This window comes from Muntiacus reevesi, chromosome 22 (genome assembly GCF_963930625.1).
Source record: "Muntiacus reevesi chromosome 22, mMunRee1.1, whole genome shotgun sequence".
Taxonomy (NCBI): Eukaryota; Metazoa; Chordata; class Mammalia; order Artiodactyla; family Cervidae; genus Muntiacus; species Muntiacus reevesi.
Genome location: NC_089270.1, coordinates 386,097 through 412,040, shown reverse-complemented (window position 1 = coordinate 412,040; position 25,944 = coordinate 386,097). Strand labels below are relative to the sequence as shown.

The 25,944-nt window shown below is 68.4% G+C and overlaps 1 protein-coding gene across 2 annotated transcripts; it reads right to left on the bottom strand.

The window, feature by feature from the left end:
• Positions 1 to 13,064: 13,064 nt before the first annotated feature.
• FGFRL1 (fibroblast growth factor receptor like 1) lies at positions 13,065 to 25,545 on the bottom strand. 2 transcript variants are annotated; one of them, XM_065914519.1, is made up of 7 exons: positions 25,418 to 25,545; positions 24,731 to 24,822; positions 16,421 to 16,693; positions 15,223 to 15,303; positions 14,842 to 15,126; positions 14,413 to 14,766; positions 13,065 to 14,275 (listed from the first exon to the last, which is right to left on the bottom strand). In XM_065914519.1, the coding sequence occupies exons 2-7, from the start codon at positions 24,804 to 24,806 to the stop codon at positions 13,833 to 13,835; spliced, it is 1,512 nt and encodes a 503-aa protein (XP_065770591.1). In that variant the 5' UTR covers positions 24,807 to 24,822; positions 25,418 to 25,545; the 3' UTR covers positions 13,065 to 13,832. The 2 variants fall into 2 exon arrangements, with proteins under 2 accessions (XP_065770591.1, XP_065770592.1); XM_065914520.1 differs by lacking the exon at positions 25,418 to 25,545 and adding an exon at positions 25,092 to 25,156.
• Between the last annotated feature and the right edge of the window lie 399 nt (positions 25,546 to 25,944).

The window sequence follows — 25,944 nt, the reverse complement described above, 5'->3', positions numbered from 1 at the left end:
CGTGGACACAGGAGCCCCGCACGGACACACGCGCTCCACACGGACACAGGAGCCCCACGCGGACACACGCGCTCCACACGGACACAGGAGCCCCGCGCGGACACAGGAGCCCCGCGCAGACACACGCGCTCCACGCGGACACAGGAGCCCTGCGCGGACACACCTCCACGCTCTGCCTGGCTCCCTCTGCCTCTTCTCCCCCCAGGGATGCCACCGCCTTGCAGTAACATGCTGTCTGCTGGGGGCTCCTCCTGACACCTGGCACAGACACGCACACAGGGGATGGGGTGGTGACGGGCACTGCACAGAGCAGAACAGAGCGAGTGCCACACGTCACCAGCTGACCACATCTAGGACAGACACAGAAAACAGTGACTCAGAACAGAAAGCGAATAAAATACTGAGCATGTGTTTCCATCACCGCAACCTTGAAGCTGGTGCGGGTGTCATGCAGACACGGCAGGTACATGCCAAGACCTGCAGGGCTGGGGCGGGGACGGGAAGCAGAGCCCCTAGTTGGCTTACGCTTGGGGTGAGGAAAGCATCCCGGAACTGGAGATGTGATGGAGACCTCGGGCCTGCACCCTTTAAAATGGTTATAGCAGTACGCTTTGTGAAATGTAGAGTTTCAGTTCAGTTCAGTCACGTCCAACTGTTTGCGACCCCGTGGACTGCAGCACGCCAGGGCTCCCTGTCCATCACCAGCTCCCAGAGCTTGCTCAAGCTCATGTCCATCCTCTGTCGTCCCCTTCTCCTCCTGCCTTCTGTCTTTCCCAGCATCAGGGTCTTTTCCAATGAGTCAGCTCTTCGCATCAGGTGGCCAAAGTATCGGAGTTTCAGCTTCAACATTCATCCTTCCAGTGCAGAGTTTACCATGATGAAAACTAAAGGCTCACTGAGATTGACCTCACGATGCTGACACACAGGAACATATTCACAGTCTGAAAGGTTCCGTGTAACTTACGACGTGGAAAGCGGGCCCCTAGGCTGTGCGTGTGGAGTCCGGTCACACACCTGCTTCTGGGGACACCTTTGTGAGCAGGAGAAAAGGCTGCCAGCCAGGGGACCAGGCCCCCCCCATTTGGACAGGCCACGGGAGCCTCGGCACCTCAGCTGCCCGTGGTCTCGGGGCCCACCCCCGCAGCCCCGGATTCCGGAGGTCCAGGGAGGGGGCAACGGGCAGTGGGGCTGGGGAGGTGGGCGGCCAGCTCCCTAAGGAGGGGCCAGGGACGCCCAGGGTGACCGTGCGACCACGCTCAGTGCCTGCCCCAGCTGGCTCTGGAGCGAGGGCCCAACCCAGAATCTGGTGACCGGCAGCATCCACAGGCAGGCGGCCGTGCCAAGTGACCACGTGCCCCAGCGCAGCCACACTCAGGACAAAGGTGGGCCACCTGGACTCACGCCAACGACACCTTTGCCCCGGCCCCTCCCAGGGCGTTTTCACTCTGTGCCTTGGTAAAAGCTCATCTGTTACCGAATTTATTTCCCTAGACACAGCGACGAGGCGCTCAGGAACTTTCATTCCTGGTGCCCTGCTCCTGACCGTGCGTGCCCATGAGTTCTCACACGGGACACACCCTCCCGCCCAGCGCCATCCCCGCCCACGGCTTCTGGGCCTGGCTGGCGATCACAGGCCCAGAGGCTCAAGGACATGTGGCTCCCGTGTCGTCTAGAGCGCTGGGTCCCACAGGAGGTGCCCCAGAGAAGAGTGCGGACCACAGATATGGATGTCAGGAGGGCAGCTGAGGACCCAGAGTCACTAGTGGTCACCGCTGAGCCCGCTGGACTCACGGCCCGGGACTTCAGCACCAGGCAGGGCGAGCTTCCGCACAGGCAGCTCCCAGGAGCTGGGCAGGGCCAGCAGCTGCAAGCCCAGCGTGCTCTAGGTGGGCATGGGTGAGTGGAAGGGGCTGGACATGGCTGGCGGACCCCAAAGGCAGTGCATTCCCACAGGGTTGCGGCGGGACGGGGCACAGAGGGCAAAGCCCTCCTCTCTCCCGCCATCATCCTCTCTGTGGGAATGCGGGGGGGACCCTTGCATGGGCCCCGCTGGGGGTCCACACACCATCCGGGGCACGTGGTCTGGGTGGACAGCTGCTGTTTCTGGCCTCAGGTGACTTGGTGGGTCTCCACGCGAGAGGCGCGTCCTTGCTGAGGAGTCTGTTTTCTTTTCGGTGGAGCTGGAATTTGCAGCTCCTGCGTAAACCCGGAGGTCGTTGCGTCCCTGGTGAGGAAGCACAGCTGTGATTTCCTGGCTTGTGACCCAGTGCTGGGCCCCCAGCCACTCTGCTTGTCCCCACCCCAGGGAGGACCTGGGGTTACCACGGCTCCTAGACGCCCCTGCGGGGTCACGGGGGCATGTGGCTCCCCTGGGCCGAAGGCCAGGCTCGCAATGGGCCTCCCGGGACCACCTCCAGCTCCTTCCCAGAGGAGCCTCCGCTGGGGGCTGAGAACCTCCGCCCGGGCCAGCTTCCTGTCCACACCAGTCGAGCTGGGAGCACCCTTTGGGCAGTGTGGCCAGCAGGGGAGAGGCAGGACCCACCAGCTTCCCATCCTGCAGGAGACAGCCCCATTTCCAATTGCACAAAGCTCGAATTCAGCCCGTGGAAGCGATTCCAGATGTTTATGGCACCAGGAAGAGCCTTCTGTGAACCCAGGAACGTGGCCAGGAGAGGCAAGGGTCCCCGTTGACCCAGTGAGCACTTCTGGACAGGCCGCTGGGCAGGGTCCGCCCCCCAGCCGGTGGGCGTCTAGCATGGAGGACACACAGGGAGCAGGCAGCAGACAGAGGCAGTCTGGGACCTCTGCACCCTCCCTGAAGACCTGCTCACCCTGTTGCGCTCAAGCCCCGCCGTGACCCCTGAGTATTGGGGCGGCTGCGGACACACCCATATTCACACTATGCACACACTTACATGAGTACAGACACGCGTGCACACACCCAGCCCAGCCCCCTCCATACAGACAATGGCCGTGGCAGCTGACAGAGTGCTGAGCCCCGGAACAGCCCCCCACCCCGCACCCCAAGGCCCCGGGAGCTGGCGGGCCTAAGCTGCACCAGGCGACAGCGGCCCCCAGGGCTCCCGCCCCTCGACCCGGGGTCAGGTGCAGTCACCAAAGGCCTGAGCAGAGAACGACCCTGCAGGACAGAGGAGCCCTTCCTGACGTCCCCTCTAGCCACTATGGCCTCAGCCTCCCCGCCTCGCGGGATGGGCCTGCAGCCCAGGGCCCCCTGGCCAGGCCAAGGGGGTGTCTCCCCAGAGCTGCAGGTCAGCTCTGCCGACGGGCCGTCCACCGGCCGCCCTGGGCCTCAGCCATCACCAGCTGAGCGCACGTCAGGAAACTGGATATATTTGCAATTTTTTAAAAGCTTGGAGCCAGCGTTCAAAACGGGGCTGTTTTTCCAGTGGAAATTGTAACGTGAGCCCAGAACCTTCCCACTCACCCCGTCGACTTCTGAAGCTGGTGCCTGCTCGGGGGCCACCCCAGGCTGGTCCACCGCCCTGCCAAGGGGGTCCCGCTGCCGTGCCTGCCCTCCTGACCGGCCAGGAGCCCAGCTTGGGAGGAGGGCAGGGCTGCCCACCGGACTGGCGGGCGCAGGGCCAGGAAGGGGCTCGGAAGCCCCACAGCCAGTCCCCCGCCCTCCCCCCTCCGCTCTGCTCAGACCTCAGGAGGTGCCGGATGGTTCTCAGCCAGATGGCCTGGGAGCGAGAGGCTAACCATGGGCACCTGCCCCCCACAGCCAGGCACTGGAGCCTGGTGCCCTCAGGTTCCCATAGCCCTCCCAGCACCCCAGGCTGGGCCCACCTGCACCCACCTGTCCTCCTTGGTGGAACGGCCGTCCCCACCTGCGTCAGCTTGAGCCATGGAAATGCAGGATGGTCGTTAGGACCACTCGGCCCAAAGGCAGGTGCTGCGGCAGAGCCCCTGACACCCAGGGGAGGTCCCCCCATGGCCTGGGACTCCCGACCTACTGCCCCCCCCACACTCTCTAGGAACCTGGGCCCAAGGAAAGAGGTGGGGGCCACGGACCACCATCACCCCACCCCATGGGGATGCTTGCTCCCACCTGCCCCAGGACCCTGAGCCCCAGGCCCCCGATAGAGACGTGCCCTAGAGGACAGACCCCCACGGGCTGGAGCACCCCCCCCCATGTGCTGCCCGCGGGGCCCTGGTTCCAAGAGGAGCTGGCGGGCAGAGACAGGTCCCTACCGCCCTGACCTCTTCCAGATAAGAACAATAAACTACCCTCGGCCCCCGCGGGGGTGGGCACTGGGGGCCGTGGGGCCTGCGGGCTCCCTAACTGAACTGAGGCCCCCTCCAGGCGCAGGGTCTGCAGGGTGGGCTCGGGGTGGCAGGACCCTGGGCTGCAGGCCGGCACAGCTGGGCAACCGTCTCGTGGACTCTGGGGAAAGTGGTGTGGGCAACCCCTCTAAAGTGGGGGCCACGCTCCTTAGTCCTGAGCGTCTCTAACCAGGTAGCCAGAGGGGGCATCGCTTGGGGAGGCCCTGGCGAATGGGAGGGGCGGCCTGGGACCCTATGCCGTGGCCGTCTCCCAGTCAAGCCGAGCAGGGCGGGTGGGGTTCACACTGGGTCAGGAAACTGCCGAAGGCCAGGCCTGCTGGGGACCCGGCTTCACAGGCCGGCCTCCTCTCTGCCCCAGGAGCATGGCATCCTCGGGGCCCCCGGGGCTGCACGGTCCGCTGGCGTTTGCCGCCGCCGGGCTCTGGGCCCGGGACTGGGCAGGGCAAAGCCCCCCCGGGGCTGCGGGAAGGCACCAGCCTTGGGCAGGCCTCCGACGACCCCCAGGAAGGGCCGCCCACTCGCCGTCTGGGAGGGCCCGCGCAGCCCCTCGTGAGTGAGGGCCGGCGTGGTCGTCACGCACAGGCGTGTGCACATGCACGTCCAGGGCGGGGCCAGACGCCCAGGCCTCAGAGCCCCGCCCCCGGCCCCAAGGACCCCAGTCCACTGCAGGGCCGCCAGCCTTGGTCCCTCCCTGCTGGGGTTCGACACGGGACCCCGGGAATGGATGCGGGCCTGCTGTCGGGGGAAGAAGACCCCCCGGACCCTCCCTGGCCACCGGGCTGAGCCTGGGCCTCAGGGATACGGCACAGCCCCTGCCCCACCGCCCCCCACCTCTGCAGGGACCCCAAGGGTCCCGCCCCCAGAGCTGAGCCGAGGCGGGCACGTCACCCGCCGAGCTCCCGCCCCGCGCTCCGGTGGGACCCCAGGCCGCCCCCACTGTGGGGTTGGGCCTGGTGGGATCGCTGCCTGAGAGGACGAAGGTGGGTGGTGCCTGGCGGGTGGAGTCAGCCCTTCCCAGGGGAGACGCATCTCAGAGAGGACGGGAGCTCGGTCCCGTTTCAGCCTCAGCACAGACTAAGGCGGGGCTGAAACGCACCTGAGCTAGGGACACGGGGCAGCCTGGGGCCCGCGGAGCCCGCTGGGCGCTGCTGCGGCAGGCCGGTCCAGAGACCCCACCAGGCAATCCCACAAATGAGGACTCCGGGAGGCCCCTCAGAAGGGTGTGCAGATGCAGGGAGGCGTGAGGGAGCGCCCCCAAGCCCCACACACCCACGCGCAGAGCTGCACATGTGCGTGCAGACAGGTGTGCACACGCTCCCGTCAGGGGCCCCAGGCTGCCCGGACAGGACTCTGAGCCCAGGGCCTGCCCCCTTAGGAGCAAGGGACGAGCTTGGCTGCTTCAGGGATGGACCGTAGACCCCGTCCCCTCTATCCTGTCCAGGGGGCTCTGGGAAGCGGCGAGGGGCAGGGTGGGGCGTGGGTCAGACCCTGCCTCCCGCTGTCCACCCTCAGCCAGGAGAGACCCGGTGCCTGTCTGCGGTCCTTGAGGGGGAAGGAGGCCACCAGGGGGCCGGCCTCGGCCCGGAGCAGGGCCTTTCCAGGATGCATGCTCCAGCCGCGGCCTCCACGGGGCGCAAGGCAGGCCTCCCCGGTGGGGGTGCAGGCTGGGGGGGGTGCGGGCTCTCTGTCCACACCGCTGGGGCCTGCCTGCGCCCTCCCTGGGGCCCCCTCCACTCCTCTGCGGGCCCAGCCCGGCGTCCACGGGCCCAGCCATGAGGACTGCTGGCTGGCGCGGCCTCATTTCCTCTTGGCCCGCAGGCTCCGGGCGGCCACGGGAACAAAGGGTGGATTGTGCCTCGTTCTGGGCCTGCTCCCCGCCCGGCCGCTGCCCCCGCGGGGCCCCGGGGGTGATGTTTGTGTTTGTAGCCAAGCAAGAGTCCTCCGGCCAAGCAGCGAGGGCTCAGTGCACGGACGGCTGCGGGCACCAGCCGTGGGCCTAGGGAGCCGGGAGCCTGGGAGCCAGCAGGCTGTCCTGGACCCAGCTGGCCCGCCACCCTCCCCCCTGACTGCCCGAAGCCCCGAGGCGGCAGCCAGGCGGCCCCGTGTCTGCCCCGCGCCGCCTCCTGTGCAGACACTTGCCGCACCAGCCCAGGGTGTGCGGCTGTCCAGCCCTGGCCCAGCCCGGGGCCCCCTTGCCCTGTGATGCCCGTGACTACCCGTCACCCTGCGGTCCATCCAGGCCTCCCTGGCATCTGAGGGTGCCCAACACTCCAAGCTGGCTTCTGGGGGGGGGCCACGGGGGGCCAGACCTCTGGGTTTCCAAAAGGGCAGAAAGGAGAAGGAGAACCACACCCTGACATTCTGCCTCCAACAGCCCCTCTCTCCAAACACTCTGCGAGCGCCGCTGTGTGCCCGTCTGGGCCCCGCAGCCCATGGGTGGAGACACTGGCAGAGGACGGACAATCCAAGGCAAACGCCACCCCATCGGTCAGCCGGGCACAGGGTCCTGTGGCCGCAGACCTCCCAGCGAGGCTGGCACCTGCCCTCGGCAGACCCGGGTGGACACGAAGGCCCCCGCAGCCACCCCTAGAACATCCAGGACGCCTCAGCCACCGGGGCTAGGCTCAGGCAGGCAGATGGGGCCACCGTCCTCCCAGCCAGGAACAAGGCTGAGCCCGGGGCTGGGATCCCTGCTGGGCCCCCAGCCCCACCCCCCGAGACACCCTGAGGCCTCGCCGGGGGCTCCCGGCCCTGCCCTCACTGTTGGTTTAGCTCCCGCCTCCTCCATCAAAGGAGCTTTGTGGCCACGAGTGGAGCCGGAGCCGATGGTCTTGGAGGGGCTCCAGGAACGAACAGCAGAGGATGGCTTTTGGAAGAACGTGGAAAAAAAAACGAGGAAAAAGTTGTGAAGGAAGAAGGAATTTGCTTCTGCGGAGCCCGGTGCCACCCCAGCCCACCCCGCCCCGCCCTGGGCCCCGGTCTCAGCGGGTCCACTCTGTGTGCTCCGGGCGCGGGCCTGCTCTCACCGCCTACCCACGCGGTGGTGGCAGGGGCTCCCGCTGGCCGGGGCCTCTTGTCTGTGCCCCAGAGTAGGAGTCTCAGGGTCAGAGTGGTGGGGAGCTGCCTGGGGCCTCAAGATGGGAGGGGCCGCTGCCCGAGAAGACGGCCTGTGCGCGCTGGGTGGGAGGTCAGCCCGAGGTGCTGCCGGGAGGCAGGGTGAGGGTTGAGGAGGGGCCCTGCACCCCAGGGCTGGAAGGGATGCGGTGGTGACCCCAGACCCCACCGTCCCAGCCCACACCAGAGGTCAGAGTCAGGCTGGGCCACGGCCGCTCTCCTCCACCACGCTGCAGTCCTCCTGGAGGCTGGCAGACCCCCCGTCCCCGCCACAAGACGGAAGAGGGCGAGGGCAGGAGGCAGGAGTCCAGGGCACAGAGAGCTCCCTGCCCCTGCCCCCCACTGCGCCAGCCCCTGTCGCTGGAGGTGTACACCCATCCCAAAGCGGGTCCTCAGGCAGGGGTAACTTGTTCTGTGGATCAAATTTTTGGCTGAGGGTGGGTCCCAGTGGGAGTGGGCAGGCTGCAGGGCTTTGTGAAAAGCCCACTGTGATGACCTTGGGGCAGGCCTAGGGAGGGGCAGGAGGGAAGGGACAGTGTCCCAGCGAGAGCCCAGGAACCCAGGGCCCCACGAGAGAGACTGCCAGGTTCCAGGAGGGTCAGGAATCCTGAGCGCAGGGAGGCAACGGTGTCAACGGGAGGGGTGAGGCGCCTTCACGCTCCCCAGGGCCTTCCCCCGAAGCCCACCTTCACTGCCTCCATCGGGGTGATGCTGGGGTGGCCTTGCCCCATCCCCGCACGGAGCCCCCCATCACTGGGGCCCACAGAAGCAGATGGTGCCTCCTGAGGACACAGCCCAGGCACCAGGGTCAAGACACCCCCGCGTGTCCTGCTCCCCCAGGCTGTCCTCTCCGCAAGGGTCTCTAGGGTGCGGGGGCGCTTTGGGGACACAAGGACGGCTCGGCCTTTCCTCCAACCGAATGCTCTTCCCATCCCCCGAGACTCAGGAGAAGGGGCACCTACAGCCAGCTGCTGGCAGCTGTCAGAACCTGCCGGCCCGGGGCCAGATGCCCCGTGGCTGCTGAGCGAAGGCGGTGGGGTGCACAGCTCCCGGGTGCTGGGCCCTGTGCCCGCCCGCCCTCACCTGGGGCTACTGCAGACCCCTCACTGGTCCCTTCATCCGGCCCTGGGGCCAGGGGTGTGTCTCAGTCCAGCCCCCACGGGGATGGATGTCTGACCCTAACCCGAGGCTGCTCCCCGTGGCCGGCCAGCGCACACCATCTCTCCAGGCTTGTCTGTGGGGTTGGCGGTCCCGCAGAGCTCAGCTTCCACGAGTCTTAAAGGTGCGGTGGGGGAGGGGGCTGGGAGTCAGTGAAGCCTCAGAGGTGCCCTCACTCCTGTGGCCCTGGAGAGGGGAGGGAGCAAGCCTGCCAGTCCCGGGCAAGGCTGAGGTGGGGCTGAGCCCAGATCCAGGCAGGAGAGGCTGTGCCCATCCCCAGCCGCAACACTCCACCTTGTCATCCCCGGCGAGCACCAGAGACAAGACCCCTCAAGGAACCAGCCTGCACCCCTAGACGCAGAAGTGTGCTGAAGGCGCCTGGCCCGGGGCCTCCTTCACCTCAGAGCAAATGTGGAACTGGTGCTGGTTGAGCACCCTTGCCCAGCGCCCGAGGCGCCGGGGCAGGGGCATGAGATGCCAGGCCCAGTCGGCAGTAGCCACGTGGTGGACGGGTGCATCCACCCAGGGCTGGTGGGAGCCCTGTGTCAAGGCTTCCATCCCTCACGTCAGCAATGCCAGGGGCGCGGGCAACTGACCAGGGAGCCAGCTGCTGCCCAGCAGAGGCACACGGGACGGTGGGCTCTGAGCCCTCCAGGCACAGCTCCAGGTGACCCCAGGCAGCACAGCCAGAACGAGGTGTTGGAAGCTGCCGACCCAGGGCTGCACCAGGGGCCCTCCCCAGGGGTCTCCGTGGGAGAGCCCACGGAGGAGGCAGAGCCTCCTTCCCATGCAGTGCATTCCACGGTCTGGGGACCCCTACCAGCGCCCACCTGCCTGCCTGGGCTCACTAACACACGTGGCCTGCTGGGAAGCCCACCCTCCCTTCCACAGACAGCGGCAGTCCAGGAGTCAGGGCAGCTGGGCCAGGGGGATCACCGGCCTGTGGAGGCCTCTTGAGCCAAGGCAGGACTGAATACAGCTTGTCAAGGTAGGCATGCGGAGGGCACCCTAAGTGGGACTGACAGGATGGGGGTTGAATTGGGAGGATGGCATGGACCTTCAAAGGGCTCCCAGGAGAGCCCCTGGCCCCCGGCTCCCCTGATGCCCAGCCCATCTCCTGAGGGCCTTAAGCCCAGCCAGCCCTGGGTGGTTGAGTAGGACGGGCTCCCATCCCACCCGGGGTGAGGCCAGCAGCGGGCGCAGGGTGAGCCTCCTGCCAGGCCCACCCCCTGCACGTGATGAGCAAGCTTGGCCCCGCCCACCACCCACAAGAGGGACACATGGGGGCTGGTGCCCCAGGCATGCGGCGAGGGCTGCTGCCCAGCCCAGCCCCAGGTGGCTTGACCCTGTGTGAGCCCCGTGTCTCCGTACCCTACCTCACTGCAGCTCCAGCCCACAGGCTGTCAGGTCCTGTGCCCTGGGTCTGGGCTGTGCCCTGGGTCTGGGTGCTCACCTTTCAGCCCCTTGACGCCGCAGCGCCTCCACCCCACCCTGGCCCCTGAGCAGGCCCAGGCCCCTGCAAGCCCCATGCGGTGTTGCCCAGGAGGCTGCAGCCTGGCTGGCATCTGCAGTCTTTGACCCCACATCCGGAGCCCTGGGCGAGCCTGTGCTGTGCACAGGATCCTCGTCCCATGTCCCATGTTCCCGTCCCTTTTCCTGAGTCTTAGATCCTGCATTCCTGTCCCAGGCCCCCTGGCCGGGCCCCCGGACGAGGCTCTGATCTCCTGCCAGGCCCTCCCAGCCAGAGTCCCACAGGTGTGGCCCCATGATCCCCCATCTCCACCCTCCTGCCACATCTCCCTGTCCCTGGACATCGGCCTCAGGGCCCCCACTCTGGGACAGCTGCAGAAGCCTCTCGGCCGCCCCTTTGAAGCCAGGAGGGCTAGGCGGCAGGGCAGGGGTAGGGAGGGGCCGGTCACACCCCCGGGGTGTCAGAGCTTGGGCCGCCCTTTCGAGTTGGCAGGTCTGAAGAGGACAGCTTGTCACAGCCCAGGCCACAGGGAAGGTACTGGCCTGGCTCCGGGGCTCCACCCTCCTGGGACCCCCACCTACTCAGCAGCCAGAACCCACCATGGACATCAGGAGTTTTGGTCCCGGTGACCCAGTCTGGCCTGGGAATTACGGAGAACACGGCTGGGTCGCCCTCCTGTTTGTCAAGACCGGGACCCCCCAGGACAAGGCCCAGGCCCCACTCCCACCCCGTGGGGAACTCACGAAGCTGGGGATAGGGAAGCTTTTGTGCTCCTGTTTGGGACCCCAGTGGCGTCCCGGGTGGCTGCTCGCTGGTCTTTCTGCCGGTGACCAAGGGCACATTAGGCCCTGGCCTTGGTGTTTATGAAAGGGCAACTGTGGAGGGCCCGGAGGAGGGGCCAAGGCACGGCCCCGAGCGCCCAGGAGGCGAAGCCGGCCGCGGAGCCTCACCTGCTGCGACCGACCCCGGGAGCCCGGGCCTGACTCGGAGACCCTCGGGCGCTCCTCGCCCGCCCCACGACCCTCCCCTCGCGCCGCCCGGCCCCGCCCACTCGCCCTCCACCGGCCCCACCCCCGCAGCCCGGCCCCGCCCACTCGCCCTCCACCGGCCCCACCCCCGCAGCCCGGCCCCGCCCACTCGCCCTCCACCGGCCCCACCCCCACAGCCCGGCCCCGCCCACTCGCCCTCCACCGGCCCCACCCCCGCAGCCCGGCCCCGCCCACTCGCCCTCTTGCCGGCCCCGCCTCGCCCCGCCCCGCACGACCTGGGAGCCCTCGAGTGGGCGGGGCGCTGGGGATGGGGGTGGGGCCGGTGGGGCCGGGAGCGGGGCGGCCAGTGGCCCCGGTAGGCGGAAGTCACCCAGTAAGGGCGGCCTTGGGAGCCTTGGTCCCGCAAGGGCAGAGAAGGACGCTGGGCGTCCGGGGCCACTTGATGCCCTCCCGCCTCCACCCCTGCCCCACAGCTGGAAGCTGAAACGTGGGAGATGGCCTGGCTGAGGGCTCTGGGTGCCAAGGTGTGGCCGGCCTGTAATCCGGGGTTGGACTTCTTGGTGGCCGCCCAGCCCCATGCGGATGGACCTGTCTTGTCCAGACCCCCGCACCAGCCCGCACCCTTCCCGGCACCCCAGCAGGCCCACAGAGTGACCAGCCTACCAGCAGCCCTCTCTTCAGGAAGGACGCTGGGGGATGGACACAGAGCCACTGGTCTCCAGAGAAGCAGACCTCTCAGGCTGAGACAGGCCCTAGGGGTGGGCAGGTCATTAGTCCCCCACCTTCCCTGGGGCAGATGGTGAGGCTGGTCCCCAGGACCCGGGTGGACAGCACCGGCCTCAGGCCAAGGGCACAGAACTGGGGTCCCAGGGTCTCCTCTGCGGTTCCAAGGGACTGCAGCCTCCAGGAACCTGCCCCTTTGCCCACATGCTGGGGAGGGGGCAGCTCAACTCCTATGACCCAGAGATGGCCCACAGCCTGAGGTCTCCCCACTGCTCAGGGCCTCCTCTCTCTCCACCCTTCCCCCTCGGTCTGAAACCCAACCAGGCGTTGGCTGCAGCCAGTCCTGTCTGGGGAACATCTGTTTGGTCACCAGCTGTGGGCCACCAGCAGCCCCCACTGCTGCCCTGACCACTGCCGCCCGGCTTCCCGCCGCCAGCCAGGCCCTGGGTCTCCCTTGGGGCTGTGGGTGGCCCCCGTCATCCAGCCTGAGCTTGCTGAGGGGCCTCCTTGGAGACAGGAGTAGGGTCCACCCCGGGAGGACAGAGGCTGGGGGCGCAGCACTGAAGAGGACAGGGGGTCCTGTCCTGCCCTGCCTGGGGTCCCAGCGGAGGAGGGGTGAGGGGACTGAGCCCTGGGAGACGACAGCAGAGGTGGGGGTCCAGCCTGGAGCTGGGGAGAGGAAGTGGGCAGCAGCCCAGCAGGGGAGCATGGAGGATGCGAGGAGGCCCGGCCTCCAGGTCAGGTGGAGAACGCCCAGCTGCAGGTCAGGCAGGGCCCGAGTTCGTGGCCTGAAGTGCTGAGACCCAGGGGCTGGGTTCTGTGCCCCACCCCTCCTGCTCACCTACTGATGTGGTCCCACCGGGGGCCTCACTAAAATCGCACGACCTGTTAGTGCTTCTCCTTAAAAGGCTCCAGAACCTGCAGGCTGGGGTGGCCCAAGCCCTGCCTGCTGGCCGGTGAGTCAGAGCCTGTCTCCCCGTCGAGGGGGAGGCTCTGCTGCCCCACCCAGGGTGGATGGGGCCCTGAGGCGGATTCCCCAGCCCACCTGCCCACAGAGGGCACACGGCAAGCCCCGGAACGTGGGACAGGAGCAGCACAGGCCCTGCGGCGAGGACTGGGGGTGGGGGTGCCACACCAGTCAGAAGCAGACCCCCACCAAGCCAGATTCAGGCTGGCCAGAGACACGCGTACAGGTGAGCGTCCAGGACACCGACGGTGGGTCCCGGGAGCCCCGAGCCTGCGGCCTGGCCGTGGGGCTCCTGGCATACAGGTGCATGCGCACACACAGAGGAAGCAACACCAACTTCGAGGAAAAGGATGCACGTTTTCTTGTTTAACAAAATAAATTAAATATACGAAGCTTCAGCTCAAACTCTATATAAAATTACAGAGGTCTGGGGCCACGGGTAATGGGGTGATGGGTGCCCAGGCCCTGGGTGGACATCCAGCGTGGCCACAAGGCCAGGTGGGTCCTGGGTCCCAGGAGAGGCCAAGTCTCTGTGGCCCAGCCCTCCTTTCATCATTATTAATATTATTATCTTAATTTCTTAAATATAAATATCAAGGGCCCTCCTCTCTGGCAGCGGGAGGCCGGGTGGGACGCAAGTCACCCCCAGCTGGCTCCAACCTCTCAGGACAGGGCCCAGGACTGCTCTGCCCGACCCCCCTCCAGGGTACTGGTGGACTCCTGGACACCAGGACAGGTGGTGGCAAAAATAGCCTGGGCAGGGACACAGGCAGGCAGGCGTAGGGAAGGGGTCGGAGTTTTTGGTTTGCAAAGCCAGGGTGCCTCTCAGATCTCCTGCCAGGCCAGGGTTGGGGGGGTGACCATGGCCCCCGTGAAATCCTTCTCACGGGGCCAAGGGATTCCTTCATGAACTAGCCAGTCGCCACATGCGCACTGTGGTTACAATACAGACCTTCCCAAAGGCTTCAATCTGAACGTGTGTGTGTGTGTGTGTGTGTGTATCTCATGGGGCATGGGGAGGTGGACCCACGGTCTGTCCTCCCCTGTGGCGCTCTGCCCCAGCCTGCCACTGGCCGTGGCCTCCACAAGCCTGCCCCGAGGCCTCCTAGCACTGGTAGTGGATGTGCTGATGTTGGTGGACTTTGCCCTCCACGTGTGAGTGTGTGTGTGAGTGTGTGTGTGTGTGCGTGTCTGTGTAGAGTTTGGGGTAAAGCTTGGGGCCGGTGGCTGAGCCAGAGCCCAGCAGATGCTGGGGGGCGGCCGGGGGCCCAAGCTCCTCACACAGCCCCACTCCGGGGCTGGAGCCCAGGGTGGCGGGGGCGGGCAGGTCCTTATCCCCTCCACGGTCGCGGGCTCCGGCGGGCGGGCGATGTGCAGGCGCCGGGGGTGGCGGGGCCGGCGCGCATGGCTTCTTCTTGGCCTGGCAGAGCCACAGGACCACGGTGCCCACGATGAAGACGGCGCCGGCCGGGATGCCGATGACCACCGGCCACGGCAGACTGGTGGTGGAGGACGAGGGGGCCACAGGCGGCCCTGGGGGCTTTGGGTCTGCGGGAGACACCGAGGGGCAGGGAGCGGACCGTCAGGGCGCGGGTCCCCGACAGCCCAGCTGGTGCGCATGGGCGGGGCCTGGTGGGACACCCCCTCCCTGGGGGCGGGGCAGGGGCGGGGTGAGGCCCACGCACCGGGCAGCACCGTCAGGAAGGCGCTGCGGAAGCTGTAGCCCATGGTGTTGGCACCCAGGCAGATATACATGCCCGCGTCATCCTGGCGCGCGCGCGTGATGAGCAGCTTGTTGAGGTAGGAGCCGTCGGGCCGCGACCACACGTCGCCGGTGGGCAGCACCACGAACTTCTGGCCACCCACGTCGATGGTGGAGTTGTAGCGGCCCTCGGCGCCGTACTCCACGCGCTTCAGCCACTGGATCACCGGCTTCACGTCGCTGCGCACTTTGCACTGGAAGGATGTCGTGCCCCCGAAGTCCACCGTCGTGTTCACGGGGTGCGTGCCCGTGAGCACAGGCTTGGAGCGAGTCCGCTCTGCGCAGGGACAAGCGTTGGGTGTGGTCCCGGGGCTGCAGCCCGTCCCCAGCCCTCGCCCCGCCCGCAACTCACGGATCACATCCACCTTGTAGGTGGCGTTGATGGCGCCTGCGCGGTTCGACACGCGGCACGTGTACTTGCCGCTGTCCTCCGGGCGCAGGTTCTTCAGGCTCAGCGTCCACTTCTTCTTCCTGTGCTCGCCAGCCTCCGGGCGGGTCAAGGCCTGGTCATCCTTCATCCACATGATGTCGGGCCGCGGATGCCCGCTGGCCACGCACTTGAGCCGCACGGAGCTGCCCACGGGCCGCGCGATCACGCGGCGCCTCATCTTGGAGGGCTGCGTGAAGCGCGGCCGCGCTGCAGAGGTGGGGAGGCGTGGAAGTCAGAGGGCTGGGCAGGGCGGTGGGAGCGGTGAAGCCCAGCCCCCAGCCCACCTGACGCCCTTCTGCTCACCCCACTGCTTGCCGGCTGGGTCTTCCTGGCCCCCAGAGGAGCTGTCGTGCCCTGGGCTCTCCCTTCCTGGACTGGTGTCATCTGGGGGGTGGGGGGGAGGGGGCGGGGCACGTGAGAGGGGCCTCAGTAGCCCCTGTGAGATCCCAGCATGGACCCCAGCCCCAGGCCCAGCTGGGAGGCTCCAGCACGCCAGCAAGAGGCTGTGGATGCACACCCACAGCTCAGAATCCCAGGGACAGCTGGGCGGGAGCCGCCTCCCGGCCCACTCCCTGGGTGCAGGTGACCCCGCCAGGCGTGGGTGGGACGGAGGTCTGGCTCTCCCACCCTGGCTCCCGGGGGTCTGCAGGGCCTGGGGGCGGTGGGGGCTGGGGCCCGCCAGCAGCTGCAGTAACCCTAGCCCACATCAAGGGGCCGAGGGCTCGGTGAGCTGACGTGGCTCACATACCGCCTGGTCATCCTCCCCTTTGAAAGGACGTGGTGGGGGGACACCCACAGTATTCCCATTCCACAGTCCAGAGCAGGCCTGTGGGGCCTGGGGAGGGGGGTGGTCGGGGAATGCTGAGGAATGCCCCCTCCCCGGACAGCCGCCGCCTCCAGGGCCCAGGACCAAGGCCCGGCTCCCAGACCCCACCCCGGAACCCAGCGGCGGGGTGTGTGGGTCGGGCTCCCGCTTTGTGCTGCCCCGGCGCCCGGGGGGAGGGCTGGGCCAGCGCCTGGTACCAGCGAGTGAAGGGCGTGTTGCTGGGGCGCCGCCCAGTCCCCTAGCCCGGCCCCGGAGGCAGAGAACACAAGGCCCTTGCTTCCCAGCGGCCCCTCTGAACTCGGAAACCTGAGCCTCAAGTCACTGCCGACGCCAAGGCTACCGGCGGGCCTGGCCCACCAGGCTGCGCTTCGGTGCGAGCTGGGGCCCCCCACCCACTCTTGCTGTCTCCCAGCCAGCCCTGGCCCCTCAGGCCGGCAGAACTTTGGGGGAGAAGGGGCTGGGAGGAAAGACCCCTCCACCCCGAGGTGCAAGCTGAGGAGGCAGGCCCGGGCTGGGCGGTGTCCAGGACTCAGAGGCAGTGAGCAGGACAGGCCTGGTCCTGGGGGCCAGCGGTCAAGTTCAGGCAGCACGGGGGGTGGCAGTGGGCACTCGGGGAAGCGCTGCCTCCTGGCTGGAGTCGAACGGCATGCCGCAAGGCCCCGCCCCGACACTGACCCATCACTATGAGCGTGTAGTTGACACTGAGGCTTCCGAAGCCGTTGGTGGCCTTGCACACGTAGGCACCAGCGTCCTCCGGTTCCACCTCCTTCACCTTCAGCCCTTGGGGCAGCACGCGGAAGCGGCTCCAGCCGCCGTGGATCGTCCGGCCGTCCTTGGTCCACATGGTCAGTGGCGGCGGGTCCCCCTCCACGGGGCACTGCAGCCGGACCGTGCGGCCCAGCCGGGCCACCTGCCTTGGGACCACCTTGTCCGCCATCCTCGGGGGCCCTGGGGGGTCAGAGGGCTCCATCAGGGAGGAGGGGGCTGGCAGCGGGTCGGTCAGGGCAAAGGCAGTGTGGGCACTGGGAGCTGGGGGGAGGACTGTCCCTGCCGGTAGCCCACCCAGGACGCCAGGCAGAGATGCCTGCCCCCTCTCAGACCACAGGGGCCCTTGCGCACTCTCACACAGGAGCTGGAACGCAGTGGGGAGGACCGGCTCGCCCAGGACGCACGTACACAGACCAGCAAGGACAGCCCCTCACAGGCGGGGCGTGCACACGCGAGCGTCCGCGTCTGTGCTCGTGTGTGCCTGGGCAAGGGCCTCCCCGCTGCCAGCCCGGCCACACCAGGTCACCAAAGCATTTGGGGCAGAGGGCAAGCGGCTGGACACCCCAGCTCTGGGTGACCAGTCTCTCCCGTGGGAGAAGCCGGAGTCCTGGGCTGAGGTCACGGTGCCCTTGGGCGTCCCTGACCCCCCTGGCCTGGGTCCAGCTTCAGTTCCTCCGGGGTCAAGTGTGGGCACAATGGGGGTGATCGGGTCTAGACCGCAACAGGGGATGACCGCAGGGAAGGACACCGTGGACGCCACAAGGCTACAGAGCTATCTCCAGGGGACCCTCAGCCCCCCTGTGCCCGTGGCCCGGAGCTCGGGCCCCTGTGCAGCTCCAGCACCCCGGGAAGACCACAGGGGCTTCGGGCCTCTCTCGTGGGCCACCACCCACTGTCCCTCCAGACCAGGAGAGGCAGCCAGAGGCACTCAGCTGCCCTTCCAAGGGGCTTGGTCGGGCTTGGCTCCCGGGACTCCAGCCACCAGCCACGGGAAGGCGCCTCCACCCCTCGAGGCTGCCACTCGGGCCAGGAGGGCCACGTCCGGGTGTCCTGGCCGTGCGGAGGTGCCGGCCTGACGCGGCTACTCTGAGATGCTATCGCTCCGAGCCCAAGGGCGGCATGTGTTTTCAATAACCAGCTGGTGTTTCTTCAACATGCAACTGCCAGCTGGTTCCACTGCCGCTTCGCAACCAGAGTGCTCCTGTGGGTCCTGCAGACGCTGTGGCTCCCAGGGCCCCACAGGGCGCGGACCCCCGTAGCCCCTGCCTAGGTGCCAAGGGAGGGTGGAGGCCATGCCCCCAGGGATGTGCAAGCTGATGGCCCCGGCTCAGCTTCTCTGGGGCCCCAAGTGGGGAGGGGGTCCCGAGGCTCTGCTTCCAGGGGACCGGGGTTTGAGCGACAGAGATCCGGTCACCTCCCCTCAGCCCCCACGTCCCGCCCCTATTCGGGGGGCCACACCCCTGCCAGGTAGTTGCCCTGGCCAGCCAGCCCTCCTGCCTCCCCTGACCACCTCTCCCCAATGACTCGGCAGTCTGCAGGGCCCGCCCCCAGGCACCCACTCAGCTCACAGTGGGGGAGGGCGCGTCAGGGCCCCCAGACAAGGGGACCCCAGGAGGACCCGACCAGGCTGCCCAGCGTCCAGGCCTCATTCCCAGGGGGACCCTGTCCACCACCTGAAATCCCACCATCCCCAACGGCCTCCCAGGCTGCAGGACAAAGAGGTCCCTCAGCCTGCCGCTGGCCCCCAGGCTGACACCGGGACACAACGGTCACAGGCACGGACCCGCTGTGTGCGGAGCCTCCCCGCTGGGGCTCTGCCTGTCCCGACCACATCCTGCGGGCGCCAGTGGGCCCTCGCCAACACCCCCAGACCCTGAGCAGCTGGCCTCAGGGGCAGAGAAGGGGCCAGCCCAACCACGTAGCCCTGCCCCGTCCCGCGAAAGGAGGCCTTCAGAAGGGAGGGTGGTGCAAGTGCGGGTTGCGGGGACGCTGCCCGGGGTCACTGCGAAGAGGAGCGACGGGGCCCAGTGACCGCCAGATGGGCCGGAAATGTGGCCCCGCAAGCCGGCCAGAGTGGAGGAGGCCGGCACAGCCAGCCGCATCCCAAAGCAAACAGCCCCTCCCTCGGCGGCCGCCCCGCCCCCACCTGCGCTTCGCCCAGCCCCGCAGCTCCTCCAGAGACCCCCGCAGGCTCACAGGCGGGAGACCCGGCCCCCCCACACTCCTGGGGGTTTTGGCCGCCAGCACGGCTGGGCCAGCTCTATATTTAGCCTGGGAAACACAAGCCCCGTTGTTCCACCTGGACAGGGCATCCCGACGCTCTGCCGTGGGAAACTGAGGCCTGCATGGGGACCCGGGGCCCCTGCAGGGCCTGGGGGAGGGGTGCGGCCCAGGGGGGCAGCCCCTCAGCTCCCGGCCGCGGCCCCTCCCTAGAGAGCCGCCTCCAGGAAGCCCCAACCTAGAACCTCCCCAGAGCCTCGTGCTGGGCGGTTTGGGGCACAGGCAGGGTGCGAAGGGCGGGTGGAGGCTGCAGGCTGGGCAGGGTCTCATCCTGGACGCGGGCGGGGCATCGCGCTCGTGGGCAGAGGGGGCGTCTCACCTCCTCCCCTTCCTCTGCAGCCGCTCGGGTGTTGTTTCAGTTGCTAAGTCAGTCGGACTCTGCGACCTCGTGGACGGTAGGCCGTCAGGATCCCCTGTCCACGGGCTTCTCCAGGCGAGGACGCTGGAGTGGCTGCCATGCCCTCCCCCAGGGGATGTCCCAACCCAGGGGTGAGCCTGGGGCTCCGGCACTGCAGGCGGACTCTTCACCCTGAGCCACCAGGATGCCCAGAGCTGGGGCCACACGCGGACACGACGCCACCCCCGTATGCTGTCCCCCAGACGCACACCCCAACAGGGGGTGCAGACGCCCCTCCTCTGAACACCGGAGACCCCCAGGCTTGCAGTCCCCCTGCCTGGCTGGGGGCTCCGTTTCCCCAGGTTTGCTATAACAGCACCCTGCTGCGACCCCAGCTGATACCCCTCCTGCCCCAGGGAGGGCTGAGGCGGGCGGATGGAGAAGGGACCCCCAGTGGAGCCCCCCAGGCTCCCCCACGCACCCCAAGTCATCATCACAGGCCCTGGGGGCCGCCCCAAAGCACAGCGCCCCACGCTGCACGGCCTCTGCCCACCTGGGCGCCCCCTCCCTGCCCCGGCCACTCCGTCTGGACCCACACTCCCTGCTCTGTGCACGGTCTGCCAGGGGCCTGGCCATGGGGAGCGGGGACACCCCAATGTCAGCCTTCACCCCTCCCTGCCACCCAGGGTGCTCGGGGGGCTCCGGCCTGCGACCCCAAGCTCCCTTCAAGGGGAGGAAGCCAGACAGCAGCCTTCCTCCGGGCCCCAGGTGCCAGAGGCCTCAGAGCAGGTGGGGCGATGGAGCCTGAGCGCCCAGCCTGCACCTCAGGGCAGCTCCGTCCCCAGCAAGCCCTGCGGAGCCCCACAAGTTTCCAGCCTGAGGAACGCTCTGGCTGCCGGAGCAAGGTGGGGGGGGCGTGGATCAAGCCAACCACGATGGGGCTGGCTATGGGTGGGGGCGGCCAGGAGGAGGGGGCTGGGCTCTGGAGGAGGGCCCACCTGGCCAGCCTGGATGCCGGCACCAGCACGGTAGGCCGTCTAGGGGGTGGGACACCCGAGGGGTTCCCCACAGTGAGCTCCAGGCTCTGGGCCCAGCACCCTCCCCAGGGAGGCGAGGCCCCTGGCGGAAGGGCAGGAGCACCCGGGGCGGGGGGTGGGCACCGGGGAGGACCACCACGCGGCTGCCAGGAGGCGGGCAGACCCCTGCCCAGCACCGCTGCACACCCACACACGCACACAGGCTCCTGGTCACCAGCTGGCCCGGGGCGGCCCCTGGGGGCTGGACCCACGGGATCTGTGGTGGAACTGGTAGGACCCGCAGGACAGGTGGTTGCCCGAGAAACCAGGCCATTCTGGGCGTGGCGAAGGGGCAGCCTGACCCACCGAGCAAGGCGGCGGGGAGTGTCCCCACCACCTGCTGCCCAGCCGCCCAACAGGGGAGTGGGCACCTTACCTCCAGTGGAAGCCCAGCCTCAGGGCTCCTCTGCCTCACCCTCACCACCCCTAGGACCGTGGCGGGGGCCCTAGAGCATCACCCTGATGGTGCCACATCCCTGGGGGCACCCATGGGAACTGCCAGTGGGGGACGGTGACTGGAAAGCACCCGGACCCAGCCGGGGCGCAGCTGAACACTGGGCAGCCCTCCTGCTCTGTCGAGGCCTCGGTGGGCCCCCAGACTCAGTGCTGAACCCCCCGCAAACCTGCCCGCGCCTGCGCCCCGCCGCCACCTCACAGACGCGTCCCCAGCTGTCAGAGTGCAGAGAAGGCCCTTGTCCCCCGGGCCTCCCACTCCTGCCGTGCAGGACGCAGAGGACAGGGTAATGCGCTTTGGGGCGCAGGCCACGCAAGGGGCAGTCGCCTAGGAGGTGAGAGGACCCTTCCTGAGCCTGGAGCCCCCAGGCGTCCAGGGCGAATGTGGGGTCTCTAGGCAACGGCTGTAGACGACCAACCCCCAGCGGCCGGCTGGGTCCCACGTCCGCTCCACTGAGGCCCAAGCAGCTTCTCCAGGATGGGCCCAAGGCCCTGAGGCCAAAGCGACTCAGACTGGGCGCCCCCAGGCCCCCAGAGGCCGTGCGGTGGGCCACTGGACCCTCAGGGTGAGCTCCGGGACCAGCCCCACCTTCCTGGATGAAGGGTGCCCGGGGGCAGCGTCACAGGAGCCTCCTCCCTGCCGGCTCCCCAGGCCCCGTTATCCAGCACACAGCTTGTGAAAATCTCTCACAAAATAAACTCCCCAGCAGGAAGAAGAGGAGCTGTGTTTCCTGCCAAGATGGGAAACCCTGGGGTTCAGCAGCTCCAAGGCTGGGGCAGCTCCCTGCCCTGCCTCTGGCTCAGGGACGGCTCGGGGACGGCTCAGGGACAGCTCGGGGACAGCTCCAGAAACCCCCCGGGCCAGTCCCCCTCCTCCCGGGCCAGTCTGTGCTCGGTGTGGGCATGCACCCCCACCCCAGCATGCCGCCTCCAGACCCTGCCCCAGCCACTCGGCGGGGCACAGGGTGGGAATGGGGGCCCCAGCTCACAAAGCCCCGGTGGGCCACCCCCCAGATGGCCCCTCAACCGACCAGCCCGTCGGCCTGACCCAGGCCCTTCCCCACCCAAAGGCTCTACCCAGTTAGGCCAAGGCGCCATGCCTACCCCAGCCGTGGTGAGCTGCCCAGCTCTGCCCACAGCACTCCCATCACTGGAGGCCTTCCTCACCTCATCTGACCAGGCCCACACCGCCTGGCCCTGTGACACCCGAGCCTCTCCAGGGGACCCTGGGCTGCAAAAGCCCAGAATGTCGGCCCCTGCTCCCCCGGGCCCTGAGAGAAGGCAGGCTATGCTTATGTGCACCCATGACCACTGCTAGGAAGAGTGGGGGGCCGCCCTGGACAGGGCGCCCATGGGGTGGGCACCCCTTCCTTCTGCGTGCTGACCTGCTCACTGAGGCCGTCCCCTGGACACACCAGGCTGCGGTCACCCACGGAGGCACAGAATGGGGCAAAGCAGGCTAAGATGGGTGGCCTCCGCCCGCCTCCCCTGCACGTCCATGGGGCCTGGGCTGCCCAGGCGTCCAGAGGCCAGGGCTGCTGCTGGAGAAAACCATCAACTCCCTCGTTAGGGCCGCCACGGAGCCAGGAGGACTCGGGGGCCGTTGATCCCGGCGCAATGGAGATGGAGCCTGGTAGGCAGCGCTTCCAGGCCCAGCCAAGGGCGACTTTCTTCTCTCCCTCCTCCCCGCAGAGGGGGCAGTGGTTTATTTTCCCTTCCAGGAGTGGGGCCCAAGACAAGACATAAGTGGGCCACCTCGCAGAGCCTGGGCCGGGCTCCCACGAGTCCACCTCGGCCTGGGCCGCACACTGGCCAGTGCTGCCTGCAGGGGCCTGCAGGGCGAGGAGGAGGCCCCTTGCAGCCTGGTCAGAGGCTGAGGGCAACCAGCACACACATCACAGCCTTTCTGACACCCGCACGCCTCCCCGTGGACTCATACGCCCTGGCAGAGCCTTCCACCACAGCCCCCAGGCAAGTCGGCCTGAAGTCTGCACCATCCCACAGGCGGAAGGCGGCCGGGCATGCTGGCCAGGTCCAGGGGAGGGAGAGGGGCCTCCAGGGCCAGCTGCTCAGAGACCGTCCACTGCACCATCCTCAGAAAAGTTCACACGTGGCACTTCTCAGAAAACCCTGAAATGACTTCTTTCAAAGTAAATTGTAAAAGGCCCTTCATTAGGAACCTCTCGAATTCCCACTGTGAGAAGTAAAGTGGAAATGGAGAAAGCCAAATTCTTTCTTCAAATTTGAAAAAAGAAAAAGTTTAAGACTAGCCCACGGAGATTGTGAAACTTTGGGAAAAGGGGAACCTGAAAAATACTGAGTCTAGAAATGCACTGATTCTAGAATGTGACACCGCAGGGAAAGCGGCTTCAAGAAACCACCCAAGCTCTCTGCGCTGGTTTGCCTGCCTGAAGAAGGTCCACACTCAGCCTGTTCACGCGCCAAGTGGGAAGGGCCTGAGACGACTCTGCCCTCCAGGCCAGGCCTGGAGGAGAAGCCAACACGATTCAGGAAGAGCACCCCCCACCCCAGAAACCGCAGAGGCCCTTGCCCTTGGAAAGCGGCTCCCACCTCCCTACAGCCGCCAGGGCCCCCACTCATGCAGCCCAAGGCCTCAGCCAAAGGGCACCGAGCGGGGTGTAGCCCCTGGGGGACCGCTCGGTGCCAAGGCAGGCCCTGCTGCCCACGGCCGTCCGCGGCCCACTGCTGCCTGCCCCTCCACTCCAGGCTCCAGCCGGTGGCCAGGTCAGGCCAGTGGCCTCCCGAGCCTCCCTGGCCAAGTGGCCAGAGGACAGGCAGGTTAGGGGATGGGAGAGTCCAAGCAGATGAAAGAGCAATCGGAGGTCGAGCTGCCGGCCCCGGGGGTGGGAGCCTCGCTGGGCATGACCCGAGTGTCCGCACCACCCCGGACACTGCCATGCCGGCCACGCCTGGGCAGCCCCCACCCTCAAGCGAGCCAGCCAGTCCCCGCAGGGCAGGCGGGGGGGTACCGTGGCATGAGGCCCACCTGGGCCGCCGCCCGCCACCCCACACCCGAATGTGGCCATATAAGGCCAGCTTGGGCTCGGTGCGACTGCGGGGCAGCGGCGGGGGAGGGGTGCGATGCCTCAGAGGCCTGGTGGACAGGGCAAGGACGATCCTGAGTGGCCAACACACTCACAGGGCTGGCCTGGCCGCAGGTCCCGCCTCGCTGAAGGAGGCCAGCACCGAACACGGCGGCGGGAGTCCACGGGCACGCATCACCCGTCGCCCGTCAGCCAAGGACGCCCCTTGCTGGGGCAGGAGTCCCTCCAGGGGTATCTGAACCTGCCCTCTTGCCCAGGAGGTGTGTGAACCCGCGTCTAGGCCCTGCTGTGGCACATGCCATACTGAGACATGCACTGTGTGGCCTGAAGTATGTGGTTTCAGCGTCTGCCTTAAGACAGGCCCCTACTCCCCACCATGCGGTGACCCCGTGTGCTGGGTCCTCAGTCCCCTGGCCCCAACCCTGCACCTTCTTAGAGACGGGCAGGTCTGGGTCTGGTCAGTGCACTGGTCTGGGTCATTAGTCCCACATGCCAAGAAGGTCCCCACTGTCCCCACTCCCGACCCTGGCCACCAGGGGGTTTCTGTGGGTTTTCAGGGGCCTAACTGGGTCCACTGTGGCCAAACTGCCCAATGCCCAGGAATCCTCCACCAGTGGCTGCCCTCAGCTGCAGCAGTGGGTGGATGTGTGTATCCTGAGGGGAACTGGGGCCAGAGCCCACCCTGCCAGCTAGTGTGGGACCCCGTGCCAGAGCTGGGGGAGCCCACAGAGTGAGATCACCCTGTGGGTGATCTGGGGGACCTCATGGTGAGAGGGGAGGCCCCGCAGATAGCTGAGGAGCCCCTTGGGTGTGGGGCCCCCGCGTGAGCTGCACTGGCCCGTGGGTGAGCTGGGGGCCCAGTGGGTGAGGGGCCGAGCTGCGCGCGGCCAGCAGGGGCGGGGCGCAGGCACGCGCGCCAGGCGGGCACTGTGGCAGAGTTCAGGGCCTGAGGGAAAGGGGCGGCGCTGGCGGAGGCCGGGGCGCCGGGCTGGGCGCCAACACTCACCTCGGGCGGCGGCGGCCGGCGGGAGGGCCCCCAGCAGCAGCAGCAGTGGCAGCACCAGCGCGGGGCTCGGCGTCATCTCGGCCAGTGCGGACCTGGGGGGTATTCAGGGGCTGGTCACTGAAGGGCGGGTGGGGGACGGGTGGCGGGGCGGCTTCTCCGCCCCCGCTCCCCCTCCCCCGGGCCGAGGGCCCCGGAGCCTCCAGCACCCCGGCCCTGGACCGAGGGGGACCGAGGTGCGGGCCGCCCCGCCTTCCCTGGCGCGCTCCGGGCGGAGGAAGCGGCGGCGGGGGAACCGTGGGTATCAAAGGCAGACAAAGGGTTTACACTAATTATCGACCTCCCCCGCCCCCCCTCCAAACACCGTCTGGATTCCTGGCGCTTGTAACTCGGGCCCTGCCCGCGGGACACACAACACCGGCGGCCCCGCAGATAATCGCCTGCGCCATTAGCGGACAAATTTGCGTTGGGGGGGGGCCCACGTGGGGTGCAGGGGCGGGGGCGGGGCGCGGGCAGGACCTCGGGTCGGGCGGGAGCCGCGGCGGCGCGTGCCGGTGCCGGCGGCCCCTCGCCGCGGAGCGGGGACCGGGACGCTCGGCCCCCGCCCCCGCCCGCGGCCCCGGCCCCCGGCCCTCCGGAATCGGCCCTCCCAGTCCGCCCCGGGAATCGGAGGCGCGCGGAGGGGCTCACCTCGGCAGGGCTCGCGGGCGGCGGGGCTCAGGGCCGGGCCCGCGGGGCGCGCTGCGCGGTCATCGCCGCCCCGGGCGCCGCACCCCGCCGCCCCGCGCCCCCGGGCCCGGCCTCGGGACGGGGCGGCGCTACCTGCGCGCGGGCGGCTCGGGCTGGGGCCGGGGCGGGGGTCGGGGGCCGGGGCCGGGGCGCGGGGCGAGGAGGGCGGCGAGGGCGGGCCGCGGGCCGGGGCCGCGATCCCGGGGCGGCGGGGCGAGGGGCCCGGGGCGCCGCGCCGCGAGGCGTCCTTCCCTGCGGGGCTTTGTCAACTCTCCCTGAGCGAGCGCCGAGCCCGCCGCGCGCCCCGCCCCGGCACAACTTCCCGCCAATCGGCGCGCCGCGGCCCCCGCGCCCCGCCCCTCGGCCCGCCCCTCGGCCCCGCCCCGCGCCCCGCCCCGCGCCCGAACTTCCCGCCAATCGGCGCGCCGCGGCCCCCGAGCCCCGCCCTCTCGACCCGCCCCCGCGCCCCGCCCCGCGCCCGAACTTCC